The sequence below is a fragment of the Corythoichthys intestinalis genome, chromosome 6 (assembly GCF_030265065.1).
Source record: "Corythoichthys intestinalis isolate RoL2023-P3 chromosome 6, ASM3026506v1, whole genome shotgun sequence".
Lineage (NCBI taxonomy): Eukaryota > Metazoa > Chordata > Actinopteri > Syngnathiformes > Syngnathidae > Corythoichthys > Corythoichthys intestinalis.
Genome location: NC_080400.1, coordinates 3,765,299 through 3,780,103, shown reverse-complemented (window position 1 = coordinate 3,780,103; position 14,805 = coordinate 3,765,299). Strand labels below are relative to the sequence as shown.

Below are 14,805 nucleotides of genomic sequence, written 5' to 3'. Positions count from 1 at the left end.
AAACCCTAAAAAATTCACATTGCAACATTTTGCAGAAAAACCGTGAAAAGAAAATGCTAAAAAAATGAATAACATGAAAACAACAAAAAACTGTGAAAAAAAATAGAAAAACAAAAATGCAGTGAACACATTTTTGGGGGTGAAAAATACGTTTAACAAAAGGTGGAAACAATGACAAAATGACGTTTTTGTCCAGTTCTGCTAACTGAAAGCGTCAATAACACTCTAAAGTTGCTGTATTTTTTTATTCATAGCATTTAACTCATCGGCTACCATAAACAAAACTAGATGTCCAATTCATTTTGAAGGAGATGGGGTGAATAAACCCTCTGAGTCGAATTAACATAAAAACTACACTTTTTTGGTCGCAACCTTTCTACATCTTTACAAAACGTTGTATGTTTTCTTGGCAGGGACATATCGATATTTTGTCACACCTCGAGTTCTCGAGTAAAGCCCTTTGAGTGGAAAAACAGCTCGTATTGTACTAAACATGTCAAATGTCACGTTCCTGTTGTTTTAGCCAGTTTGTCATTTCTTACACGAACGTAAATACAACCTCGACTTCTCATTTTGTTTTAGAATGCACCGGGGTTAGCAACGCCGCTTAGCAGACAGTTAGCTAGCTAGCTGTCGGCAGTAAGCTTATCTCTTCAACGTCATGACAGTAAACGATAAAAAATCATATGAAGGTTCTTCGTACCTGGACCACCCTGGAGAATTCCTCGTAAACTCGCTTTTTTAAATGCGCCGCCATGTCGTCGCTAAGCACCGTTTAGCTTAGCTTAGCTTAAATTAGCTTGCGCCGAGCAGGCGTTTGTCCCTCTGCGCTTTCCGTCCACGGCAAGAAGCTCGAAACGCGATTCACACAGGCTGTGTCCTATCCGCCGAAGTTGATAAAAACGAGTTAAATTAAAAGCTCCCGATCAAGATAAAGATAGACGTCGAGTCATGTGGCGTCCATTTGTTTTTCAGCTGTGAATTTCAATGAGTTTATCAGTCGTAGACGTCCAATTCGTTTGAAGCTAGCTGGGGCAGTCGGTGGCAGCCACTAAGTCTAAAGTCTAAATCTTTGACATTGAAAAAAGTGGAAATGCAATTCATGGAGAAGTTGCGATGGTAGCTTTGCTGTGTTGGTTGATATATTTGGTCACTTTCTGCTGATTTTGAGGCATCTCTGACTTCCTGTACATTACGTGTCACTTCCTGTTGATGTTGGGGGATTTCAGGGTCACTTCCTGTTGATATCAGGCCACTTCCTGTTGATTTGGGGGCATTTTAGGGTCACTCCCTGTTCACATCGGGTCAATTCCTGTACAACGTGTCACTTCCTGTTGATTTTGGGACATTTCAGGGTCACTTTTGTTGATTTGGGGGCATTTCAAGGTCAGTTCCTGTTGATTTTGAGGAATCGCCGATTTCCTGTAGATTACGTGACACTTCCTGTTGATGTTTGGGCATTTCAAAATCATTTCCTTTTGATTTTGGGGCATTTCAGGGTCACTTCTGTTGAGTTGGGGGGATTTCAAGGTCACTTCCTGTTGATTACGTGACACTTCCTGTTGATGTTTGGGCATTTCAGGGTCTTTTCCTGTTGATTTGGAGACATTTCAAGCTCACTACTGTTGATTTGGGATGATTTCGAGGTCACCTTTTGTTGATTTTGAGGCATCTCGGACTTCCTGTAGATTTCGTGTCACTTCCTTTTGATTTTGGGGCATTTTAGGGTCACTTCCTGTTGACCTGGAGACTTTTCAGGGTCACTTCAGTTGGTTTGGGGGCATTTCAAAGTCACTTCCAGTTGTTTTGGAGGCGTTGCAAAATCACTTCCTGTTGATTTTGAGGCATTTCGGACCTAATGTAGATTACGTGTCACTTCCTGTTCGTGTTGGTGCATTTCAGGGTCATGATCTGTTGATTTGGGGACATTTCAAGATCACTGTTGATTTTGGGGTTATTTCATGGTCACTCTCTGTTGATTTTGAGGCATCTTGTCATGTCACTTCCTGTTGCTGCTGGGGCATTTCAGGGTCACTTCCTGTTGATTTGGGGGCATTTTTGGGGTCATTTCTGTTGATTTGGGAGCATTTCAAGGTCACTTCCTGTTGGTTCTGAGGCATCTCGGACTTCCTGTAGATTACGTGACACTTCCTGTTGATGTTTGGGCATTTCAGGGTCACTTTCTGTTGCTATGGGGACATTTCAAAATCATTTCCTTTTGATTTTGGGGCATTTCAGGCTCACTTCTTGTTGACCTGGGGACATTTCAGGGTCACTTCTGTTGATTTGGGAGCATTTCAAGGTCATGTCCTGTTGATTTTGAGGCATCTCGGACTTCCTGTAGATTACGTGACACTTCCTGTTGATGTTTGGGCATTTTAGGGTCACTTGATGTTGCTATGGGGACATTTCAAAATCATTTCCTTTTGATTTTGGGGCATTTCAGGGTCACTTCTGTTGATTTGGGGGGATTTCAAAGTCACTTCCTGTTGATTACGTGACACTTCCTGTTGATGTTTGGGCATTTCAGGGTCTCTTCCTGTTGATTTGGAGACATTTCAAGCTCACTACTGTTGATTTGGGATGATTTCGAGGTCACTTTTTGTTGATTTTGAGGCATCTCGGACTTCCTGTAGATTACGTGTCACTTCCTTTTGATTTTGGGGCATTTTAGGGTCACTTCCTGTTGACCTGGAGACTTTTCAGGGTCACTTCTGTTGGTTTGGGGGCATTTCAAAGTCACTTCCAGGTGTTTTGGAGGCGTTGCAAAATCACTTCCTGTTGATTTTGAGGCATTTCGGACCCAATGTAGATTTCGTGTTACTTCCTGTTCGTGTTGGTGCATTTAAGGGTCACGTTCTGTTGATTTGGGGACATTTCAAGGTCACCACTGTTGATTTGGGGTTATTTCACGGTCACTTTCTGTTGATTTTGAGGGATCTTGGACTTCCTGTAGATTAGGTGTAACTTCCTGTTGCTGCTGGGGCATTTCAGGGTAACTTCCTGTTGATATCGGGCCACTTCCTGTTGATTTGGGGGCGTTTTTGGGGTCATTTCTGTTGATTTGGGAGCATTTCAAGGTCACTTCCTGTTGGTTTTGAGGCATCTCGGACTTCCTGTAGATTACTGTCACTTCCTGTTGATTTTGGGGCATTTTAGGGTTACTTCCTGTTGACCTGGAGACATTTCAGGGTCACTTCTGTTAATTTGGGGGCATTTCCAGGTCATGTCCTGTTAATTTTGAGGCATCTGGGACTTCCTGTAGATTACGTGACACTTCCTGTTGATGTTTGGGCATTTTAGGGTCACTTTATGTTGCTATGGGGACATTTCAAAATCATTTCCTTTTGATTTTGGGGCATTTCAGGGTCACTTCTTGTTGACCTGGGGACATTTCAGGGTCACTTCTGTTGATTTGGGAGTGTTAAGCATTGTTTTAAGTGTGCGCCCTCACTCAGTGCATTACGGTGATAAGTGGCTGAATTTGAGTTTCACTTTTCTTTATGTGACGTAGTCCTCCCCAGCAGAGAGAGAGAGAGCTGTGTGGAGCGCGCCAAGGCCAGCATTTTGTTATTGCATTTGTAAGTTTAATGCACAAATAAAAACGCCCGTGAAGGCTGACTACAAGACACGCAGTCCTTTCTATTTTTCCACGCACGGACGAGAGGTTACCACCACTGCGTGTAAACCTCGTCACAGGGAGCATTTCAAGATCATGTCCTGTTGATTTTGAGGCATCTCGGACTTCCTGTAGATTACGTGACACTTCCTGTTGATGTGTGGGCATATCAGGCTCACGTCTGTTGATTTGGGGGCATTTCAGGGTCACTTCCTGTTGACCTGGGGCATTTCAGGGTCACTTCTGTTGATTTGGGGGGATTTCAAGGTCACTTCCTGTTGATTACGTGTCACTTCCTGTTGCTGCTGGGGCATTTCAGGGTCACTTCCTGTTGATATCAGGCCACTTCCTGTTGAGTTGGGGGCATTCTGGGGTCATTTCTGTTGATTTGGGAGCATTTCAAGGTCACTTCCTGTTGGTTTTGAGGCATCTCGGACTTCCTGTAGATTAGTGTCACTTCCTGTTGATTTTGGGGCATTTTAGGGTCACTTCCTGTTGACATTTCAGGGTCACTTCTGTTAATTTGGGGGCATTTCCAGGTCATGTCCTGTTAATTTTGAGGCATCTGGGACTTCCTGTAGATTACGTGACACTTCCTGTTGATGTTTGGGCATTTTAGGGTCACTTTATGTTGACCTGGGGACATTTCAAAATCATTTCCTTTTGATTTTGGGGCATTTCAGGGTCACTTTCTGTTGACCTGGGGACATTTCAAGGTCACTTCCTGTTGATTTTGAGGCATCTCGGACTTCCTTTAGATGTTTGGGCATTTCAGGGTAACTTCCTGTTGATTTGGGGACGTTTCAAGCTCAGTACTGTTGATTTGGGGTTATTTCAAGTTCACTTTTTGATTTTGAGGCATATAGGACTTCCTGTAGATTACCTGTCACTTCACTTCCTGTTGACATTTCAGGCTCACGTCTGTTGATTTGGGGGCATTTCAAAATCACTTCCTGTTGAGTTTGGGGCATTTCAGGGTAACTTCCAGTTGACCTGGGGACATTTCAGGGTCATTTCTGTTAATTTGGGGGCATTTCAGGGTCGCTTCCCGTTGATATGGACTCATTTCCAGTAAATATCGGGCCACTTCCTGTTGATTGAGGCCATTTTAAGGTCACCCCCTTTTCACATTTGGTCACTTCCTGTTGATTTGTGGGCATTTTAGGCTCACTTCCTGTTGATATCAGGCCACTTCCTGTAAAATGAGTCACTTCCTGTTGATTTGGTGGCATTTCAAGGTCACTTCCTATTGATTTTGAGGCATCTGGGACTTCCCGCCGATTACATGTCACTTCCTGTTTATTTGGGGGCATTTTAGGGTCAGTCCCCGTTGATATTGGGTCACTTCTTGTTGTTTCAGGAGCAATTTGGGGTCACTTCTGGTCTATTTCAGGGAATATTTCATGTTGAATAACTGGTCACTTGCTGTCAATGGAATGGCAAATAGGGCCAGTGAAAATGAATGAATGAATGAGTTTTGGGCAAATTTTGGAGGAACCGTACTTTCTTGCCGCAAAAAAAATAATGGCCTGTTGCGCTTCAGTATCATGAAATGTTTGCTGCATAAATGACGTGATTTGGACAAAAACTGTTGGACGTGTAGCAGAGGCCGACTTCATTCAAGTGTCAATACACAGACTTACATGAGAACGTTTCACTGCCCCTACCAAGATGGCCGTAGGTGGCCACCTTGGTAGGGGAAGGGAAGTCTTTTCATACAATACCCGTGGATTTAAAACAAGTTCATCACAAGTAGACGTCCAATCCATTTGAAGTGGGAGAGTTGACAGCGAATGAACGAACATTCATTCGCTGCCACCCTTCCGCTTCGAATGGATTGGACGTCTAGCACCCTCAATGCGTTGTGTCCAAGCCATGAGAGCAATGATTCTACATTCAAGTATGTAGTCCATTTAGTCAGTTTAAACAAGGTATTTATTTGCCTTCTGCTATTCCTGAAGAAATACAGACGTCACCACCAGGTAAAGGTCATCGTATGGAAAAAGTTGTTGCTTCGGCCTAGGAATTTCCTCTCCCCCACGTGAGGTTGGACGTCCACTGTGTAGCCCTGACTCCGGATGTCCTTCTTCACGCACTCCAGCAAGTCGGCGCCTGAGGGCCCCGTGTTCCACGGTCCGAACGTCACAACGGAATCCTTGTTAGCCCGCAGCATTCTCAAGGCGTCGTCGAAGCTAGCCAAGTCCTCCTCTGTCCGCAGAACGCAGATCACCACGGTAGAGCGGCGGGAAGCCACCGCCTCAGAGCGGGCGATGCGGATTAGAACCTGGAACGGGGACATGAGAACCCGCTGAGAAATTTTGAGCGGTTTGACGCGAGATCGCTATAATGATAGTTATGCTACGAGCGAGGCTCAACACAGACAGAAAATGGCTATGATGAAACAACTAGACCAGACATGTCCAAAGTCCGGCCCGTGGTGAAATTTCATCCGGCCCCCAGCCTCTGTCATAAAATCAATAACCTCTGGCCCGCACACAAACTTAATAAATTGGTCCGCAGTACTGCAACCAACATATGAAGTAGCTTACACACGAAATGCAGCTCCTCATTTACCCACTAAAAGGCAGCAGCACTTTAACCCTTTATTGCCAAATGTATCACATTTGATACACCTAAAATTTCCTGATTTTCAGACTAATTTAGAATTTTGACATTTGTTTTTGGGAAAAAAAAAATGATGACTGTAAGTCAACACATGCATCTGCAGGTTCCATGAGAAAAAAAACATGATTTAGCATGGGTTATAGATATTAGAGCGCTTATTGCACATATTCATTTGGACTTTTCTTTTCACAAGTTTGAAAAAAAGGTTTCAATAGGATCTTATTTTTCAAATTTTGGGATTCTCTGATAATTGCTTCATGTTGCAGGTATTTAAAGAGCATATGACACGAGAAAAAAAAAGTCTTAAATGGCATTATTATGTGAATTAGAATCATATTTTGAGACGATTCGACTATATACAACAATTTAGCAAAGCGCAGATGACGAGAGATTAGTCTTTTAATCTGCCGGTTAGCCACGTGTAACCCAGTACAGAAAATATAAAGCCATTTTATTTTGAAAGTGCAATTATTTTGTAAAAGGAAATAGTTGTTGTTTTACGCTTGACTTCCTCCTGTGAGTTCACATGTGAGGATAATAGTATTTTAATTGGTCCGATTAACATGATCCCGCCCTCTCGAGACATCGTCTCGAAGGTTCTTTATTTTACGTTCTTTTCCGCTTGGATGCCAAAGAGGAAGGACGTAGTCAACTTCCTCAGCGCTTGGAGCCAATAAGTCACCCTTCTAGAAATAAAATAATTGACTCAACGCTGAAATAAGGCCGTTTGAACAAATAATAAGAAGGAAATTACATTTCCTCGGTGAGTGTTGACAAAATGAAGGAAAATAGTGCAGACATTCATCATTGCTAATTTGATGCTAATTTGAAAATATTATTTTGAACTTATAGTGTATGTGAACTGGAGGATTGGAGCCTGCATCCACTCAAGTTCACATTAAAAGAAAAACTTCGTCTTGGTGAGTTGTTTTGTTCTTGCCAAGTTGGCTAAATGCTAGGCGCGAAGCTAGCGAAATGCTAATCGCGACGCTAACACGAAGCTAGCGAAATGCTAATGCTAAGCTAGCGCGACTCCAACGTTAGCAATGAGTGAAAAACAGTTAAAATTCAATGAAGAATTGTTTGTTGTTTTATGTTATAGCACCGAATGATGTAACCATTGTATTGTATTGATTAAGATGATGATGTTATTTTGCATTTGAATGGCAGATGCATAAGCATTAACTTTGATTTGGATATTTTTGAAATATGTGAATATTACTGGTACAATGTAATATTTAGACAAAGGAAAAAAAAAAAAAGCTATAGCTATGGAAAAGATTCAATTATTGATAAAAGGCTGTATACAGTAATTTAATTATTGTTATGCAGGCTGGGTTTTTTGTTTCCTCCTTTCATTCCATTCATTGGACGTGGATGAAGAATTCGAAACTGGATAAAGACACTGGATAAAGACTTTTCCAACAGATGAAGATGGCGAGCTAATGCCCGGAAACCAACTGAATTGAATTTAGACGGACTGTCTGGTTTGAATTTTTGTTATTTTATTGTATATATTTGTGTATATATCGCCGGCTTAAATTGTAAATAGTTTTTGTATTAATACAATTATTTTGTTACTCATCTCGACTCCAGTTATTTCAGTTACTAAACATTATTTTCCTTATTGTAATCTCCGAGAACCTAGTTTTCTGCCCAAATACAATTGCATTCATAACAGAACCCCGTCATCTCGAACCGGGGGTTACACACGCCTACCATTATAGGGCTTTAGCGTCCCCAACAGGTGGATGACGTCAGCGGTAGACTGGGCTCATCGGTTTTACGATTCAGCCCATTGAGGGGGAATTGTTCAGAACGAGGAAAACGCGACGAAGAGAGCCGCAAAATATCATTGTTTCAGTCTCTCTACTCCAATATTTTTACAGGATATTCTTTTTATCCAAGTATTTTTCCCCAATAGCTAAATAAATGGCTTGAGAAGGACCAGTCAGCCGTCAAGGGGGAACTATTCACAATGAGGAAAACGCGACGAAGAGAGCTGCAAAATGTCATTGTTTCTCTTTACTTCAATATTTTTACAGGATATTCTTTTTATCCAAGTGTTTTCTCCAACTGCTAAATAAATGGCATGGTCACGACAAATAACAGTCTTGTGCTAAATTGAATATGAAATAATAAAAATCAATTTATTCCAGACGACATGAAAAAATGACTCCATAATGGTCAAAACTGTCGACTTCACCTTTACTGTCGCACCTCCCGAGCGATATTTTATGACACCTAAATCGGACATATGTCATTTCCCTTCCCCGGCTTCGGAGAATGGACAACAAACCAGAAGGAGTGACAGCTAGCCGACATGCTAACCCGAACCGAGTGATGTTTCAAAGTCTTCGAAGCGGAAAATCACACATAACTAGTGTTGAGGTAATTATCGGGGTTTGATTGATTAAATGTTTGCTTGGTTGGTTGAATGAATATTTGCTTGTGGTCATATATACCATAAATAATACATATTGCCATATTTTTCTTACTTATATAACCAGTAAATGATTATTGCTTGCTATACCAGGTTGTTGTATAATGCTTAAGTGTTACAAAGGGTAAAAGAGGGTCGGGATGACAACTATTTTGCCTCATGGCCGCACCATTGCGTAACTAGACCTTCCGAGGCATCTTCAGCACCTGGCGTCTGGACTTTCGTCTAGACCTCCGAGGACGATTTTCCATCCGAGGACATCTTCCATGGCTGCAGCGTTATATAACTAAAGTGTCTGGGTCATTTTGACTGTTTACATGATCATTTTGATTGTTTACATGGTTGTTTTGACTGTTTACATGATTGTTTACATAAGCTCTTGCTTCCACATGTGTATTCACTTAGTTCCACCTACATGCACACACATATCCAATCGAAAACCACATGGGTGTCTCCAGCTTGCTCTCCCCTCCCTTAGGGCGACATCCATCTTTGTTTAGGACAAACCCCTAAATAAAATACCAAGGAGGATTTTTTTTCCTTGAGATCAATTTTGGTGACTCACGAGTCACATGTTGCTCTCCTTGGCCAAGAAAACTGAGTGTCTTCTCTCCTTATTTCTGGGTAATTTTACAAATGTCAACCTAAGGATCTATTTTTGATATTTTTGAACTTGACAACTAGCCTGGAGTATTTGACATGACGACCCGGTTGTTGATTGTCTTTGTGGATCGGCAAACCGCCCGGGGGAGAGCAATTTACAGTTCGTTCCCCGGAGGAGGGTGGCTGGAGTTGTTGTGCAGCTAACGTGCTGCTAATGAGCATGAGGAGAGCTTTTTACATGCCTATCAATGATCAAACGTAAGTAGTCCTTTATTTAAAGCAGTGCTTCTCAATTATTTTCTGTTACGCCCCCCCAAGGAAGACGTAAATGTTTTGCAGCCCCCCAAACTTTGCGGCCACTGTAAATAGTATCATTTGTCTATATTACTATTATAAGTACACCTCTGCCTCACACTGTATCCTTTTTTTTCAATTAGAGAAAATAACAGAGATCAACTTATAAAGTATAACTTTATTAACGTTGTTTTGTTTGTAAAAGAAAAAACTCAACACACATCAATTTGCCTGAATAAAAAAAAAAAAAAAAGTCACATCCAAACTTTAAAACTACACTCAAGGTAAATTTTTGACCATTTGATACTGAAAAATAAAATCAGTAAATAAGAACAAATTCAAATTGATTAGAAACATGAACTCATGAGGACAATATGCCAAAAAAATTGACCGATAAAACAAAACTGAATCGAAGAAGAAGAAGAAAAAAAAAAAAGTGTCTTTGGACAGAAGGACAGTTTTTATTTTCACTGCTCGCTGCTCACGGTATCACCTCCAGTTAGCAATGGTGTGGGGTTATTTTGGCACTGAGCATGCCAACAGTGCTCACTGGTTTACTGATATAACACTGACAAAGCTGGACGATTGTTGGCAATATTCGGCACGTTTTCGCTGAAAAATAACCAAGCGGCTTATCAATGAGATTGGGGTCTAATGTCTTTAAGTGGCGTTCTAATTGATTTGGCTTCTGGCTGTCCGCTATTATCATTTTTAGACACAGTAAAACAGTGGTCTTTCCTCATCCACCACTGTATTAAATGTCAAAGCCAAAAGGCCCGAAAAAAAGCGCATTCTCGGTGGCCGAGGGAGAACTTTAGGTGAGGGCGGTCGTCGTGACGATCTCAAGCCGAAAATGGCACTTCTCGGTCGGACACGTGAGAACCGGAGAAGACAGTAGGTCGCTGCGTGAGTCCGGCCGGAAAACGGCTTTCGAAAACGGCGCACAGCTCTCGTCTCCAGCTCTTCATGAGTCTCTTTCACCGGTAGGTGGATGGCGAGATAGTGTAAAGCGCTTTGAGCGCCTTGAAAGGTGGAAAAGCGCTATATAAGTATAACACCATTTACCATTCCGTGTGCTCTTGCTTACTTCAAAAATACTGCGCGCACTTTGAAAATGAGAGCACCACTGCCACCCACTGGGTGGATGTGCAAGTACACTTTATTCTAGTACGGCAAAAAAAAAAAAAGCATGTTCCCCGAGGTCACACGCGCCACCCCTGGCATCGCTCTGCGCCCCACTATTTGAGAAGTATTGATTTAAAGGAAGTTTGTAGTGTTTACTTTGTAATCGCTGTATTCGTATTTGACATAATACAAAACAAGATGTTTACTCACTTCCTCGTAAGCCCAATGGTCCCACAGTAAATATCAACGGTGAATGGGAACCTTTTGAAACTCCAAAAAAGCGCATACGCCTCTCCCGCATACAGAATGATTTTTCTGCAGCCGTTTGGCTGGCGTGATGCGAAAAATAAACGTATTAATCCGCAAAATCAGCTGAATCCTTCGTCCTCATACACAACAGTACACTGTATAGTGAAGAGGACGTCTTCTACCGTACACGTCACAGCGCCCTCCTCCTCCTCAATGCAAGACCGAAGCTAGAAGTCACTCATTTTCATGGCGCGGGATTCAAAAAACTAAATAAATATAGCGATCGCTTCCACACACATCCAAGCGGTCCATATCATTTAGGGGCATAAAATACCGCGTGTATTATGAAATAAACATGCTTTTTCGTGTCACATGCACTTTAAGGGCTAAGCAACATTACTCCGTGTGACCCTCTACTTCCAATTTTCTAAAATGGCGACAATCAACAAAAAAAAGTTGACTGTGGCGTCCGGCGCTTCAAGGATAGGTGGAAATTGGACTATTTCTTCACTAAAATACGCAACAACTGTGTCTTGCCTCATTTGCAAAGAGACAGTTGCTGCTTTTAAAGATTTCAATGTGAGGCGATATTACCAAACAAGACACGCTGACACGTACGACAAGATTACAGGGAAGATACACAGCGAGAAATTGAAGCAACTTGAAGCTAGTTTAATTTCACAGCAGTAGTATTTAGCAAGAGCCCGAGAGTCGAAAGAGAACGCCGCAAAGGCTAGTTGCGAGATTGTTGAAATTATTCATTAAAAAAAAAAAATAATAAAGCGAATGTCACACACTGAATGGCTTGTTAAATTTTGTCTGAATACAGTGCCTCGCAAAAGTATTCGGCCCCCTTGAATCTTGCAACCTTTCGCCACATTTCAGGCTTCAAACATAAAGATATGAAATTGAATTTTTTTGTCAAGAATCAACAACAAGTGGGACGCAATCGTGAAGTGGAACAACATTTATTGGATAATTTCAACTTTTTTAAGAAATAAAAAACTGAAAAGTGGGGCGTGCAATATTATTCGGCCCCTTTACTTTCAGTGCAGCAAACTCACTCCAGAAGTTCAGTGAGGATCTCTGAATGATCCAATGTTGTCCTAAATGATGATGATGATAAATAGAATCCACCTGTGTGTAATCAAGTCTCCGTATAAATGCACCTGCTCTGTGATAGTCTCCGGGTTTTGTTTAAAGTGCAGAGAGCATTATGAAAACCAAGGAACACACCAGGCAGGTCCGAGATACTGTTGTGGAGAAGTTTAAAGCCGGATTTGGATTTCCCAAGCTTTAAACATCTCAAGGAGCACTGTGCAAGCCATCATATTGAAATGGAAGGAGCACCAGACCACTGCAAATCTACCAAGACCCGGCCGTCCTTCCAAACTTTCTTCTCAAACAAGGAGAAAACTGATCAGAGATGCAGCCAAGAGGCCCATGATCACTCTGGATGAACTGCAGAGATCTACAGCTGAGGTGGGAGAGTCTGTCCATAGGACAACAATCAGTCGTACACTGCACAAATCTGGCCTTTATGGAAGAGTGGCAAGAAGAAAGCCATTTCTCAAAGATATCCATAAAAAGTCTCATTTAAAGTTTGCCACAAGCCACCTGGGAGACACACCAAACATGTGGAAGAAGGTGCTCTGGTCAGATGAAAGCAAAATTGAACTTTTTGGCCACAATGCAAAACGATATGTTTGGCGTAAAAGCAACACAGCTCATCACCCTGAACACACCATCCCCACTGTCAAACATGGTGGTGGCAGCATCATGGTTTGGGCCTGCTTTTCTTCAGCAGGGACAGGGAAGACGGTTAAAATTGACGGGAAGATGGATGCAGCCAAATACAGTAACATTCTGGAAGAAAACCTGTTGGTATCTGCACAAGACCTGAGACTGGGACGGAGATTTATCTTCCAACAGGACAATGATCCAAAACATAAAGCCAAATCTACAATGGAATGGTTGAAAAATAAACGTATCCAGGTGTTAGAATGGCCAAGTCAAAGTCCAGACCTGAATCCAATGGAGAATCTGTGGAAGGAGCTGAAGACTGCTGTTCACAAACACTCTCCATCCAACCTCACTGAGCTTGAGCTGTTTTGCAAGGAAGAATGGGCAAGAATGTCAGTCTCTCGATGTGCAAAACTGATAGAAACATACCCCAAGCGACTTGCAGCTGTAATTGGAGCTAAAGGTGGCGCTACATAGTATTAACGCAAGGGGGCCGAATAATATTGCACGCCCCACTTTTCAGTTTTTTATTTGTTAAAAAAGTTTAAATTATCCGATAAATTTTGTTCCACTCCACGATTGTGTCCCACTTGTTGTTGATTCTTGACAAAAAATTAAAATTTTATATCTTTATGTTTGAAGCCTGAAATGTGGCGAAAGGTTGCAAGGTTCAAGGGGGCCGAATACTTTTGCAAGGCACTGTATATATATTAATCATTATTCGTTTTTTGTTTTTTTAAGGTTTGATTTTTATTTTAGGAAGGATAAAGCCTGTTGAGTATGCAGTTGAGTAAAAAATATTTCCATATAGTGTATAATGCATACTATATGGCAATAGGCCTATATTTTTTTGCTTTTGTTTTTTAAATAAAACTGAATTTTTCTATCCAGACGGAGTAGGCACACTTTAAATTTATTTTATTTAAATTTATATAAGTTTAATTTAAAGTTATACAGCCATCTTTGAGTGGACTTGGAGTAAAACTCAAGTATCTCGAGGCCGGGCCGAGTGTCCTCTTTTTTGGAAATCAAAATATGGTCACCCTAACGTATAGATATTATAGCCATGAAATCCTTGTAAGATAAATCATATTCGATAACAGTTTCATGAATGTACGGAGCCTCTAAAAGGGACATCGACAGAAATAAAATCAATTTAAACCATCTGGTGCACACCAGAACAACCTGGTAAATATTAGCATTATATAGCATTTAAGCTAGCGGACTTTTGCTATGGAAGTTAGCAAATTGTTCTTTTGTTGTACTGAGATCCTAATTTTTCATATCATTTAAGGCTAAGCACAGGCGCTAGTTGAGTCCAAGATTGAAGTAAAGCTAAACTAAATCTTGTATTATCTTTTTTAGTACGCCGAAACTGCTGCTAACTGATGCGCGCCGGAGCTTAGCCTCAAATGATTAAAAACTGTCATTTCTGGAGAAATTACGATGGGGCTTTGCTGTGGTAGATACAGATCTATCATGTCACTTTCTCTTAATTTGGGGACATTTTGGGGACACGTTCGGTTGCGTGGCTAACAATGGCATCCACTTACTTGGGCGCCAGTTGAATGTCAATGGCCTGTAATAGTAATCAAAGTTTTGGGTAAAAAAAAAAAAATAACCACACAGGTTTTTCTGCCATTGAAAATGAATGGGAAATTTGGACGTACATGCCCGTCAATGACACGGAAGTGCTATGGCTGTCAATGACACTGACTTACTTGGGCGCCAGTTGGCTGTCGTGGTGAGTGGTCAAAAATCACAATGGCCTATGTTTTCCAGCCATTGAAAATAAATGGGAAATTTGGACGTACATGGCTGTCAATGGCATCCCATTAGAAATGAATAGGCAGGTTTTTGCTTGGCAAATTTTGGCGGAACCTTAGGTTTTTGCCAAATTCTGTATTTTGATATATAAACGTTGTCATGTGGTCAAAAATTGTCGGGCAAGTAGCGTTTGATTGCTCAAAAAAACTACATTTACAGGCGAATGAAAAATTTTGTGGGGTCATTCGGAAAAATTCCCTGCATCCGGTGAAAATTTCAGTCATTTCGATATTTTTATCTTGATACAATCATCAATGATCAATATTCAAACGGGATT

At 41.3% G+C, this 14,805-nt stretch overlaps 2 protein-coding genes across 3 annotated transcripts in view; both read right to left on the bottom strand.

Annotated features, from left to right (window-relative positions):
- Positions 1–3,189, bottom strand: part of ints4 (integrator complex subunit 4) — a 44,083-nt gene extending 40,894 nt beyond the window's left edge. Inside the window, exon 1 of the mRNA XM_057839285.1 lies at positions 704–3,189. Coding sequence (XP_057695268.1) covers positions 704–757 — 54 coding nt within the window. The 5' untranslated portion in view covers positions 758–3,189. The remainder of the gene's footprint in view (positions 1–703) is intronic.
- A 493-nt stretch (positions 3,190–3,682) lies between these two features.
- kctd14 (potassium channel tetramerization domain containing 14) overlaps positions 3,683–14,805 on the bottom strand; it is a 35,516-nt gene continuing 24,393 nt past the window's right edge. For both annotated transcript variants that reach the window (XM_057839290.1, XM_057839289.1), the window contains one exon: positions 3,683–5,903. In XM_057839290.1, coding sequence (XP_057695273.1) covers positions 5,592–5,903 — 312 coding nt within the window. In that variant the 3' untranslated portion in view covers positions 3,683–5,591. The remainder of the gene's footprint in view (positions 5,904–14,805) is intronic.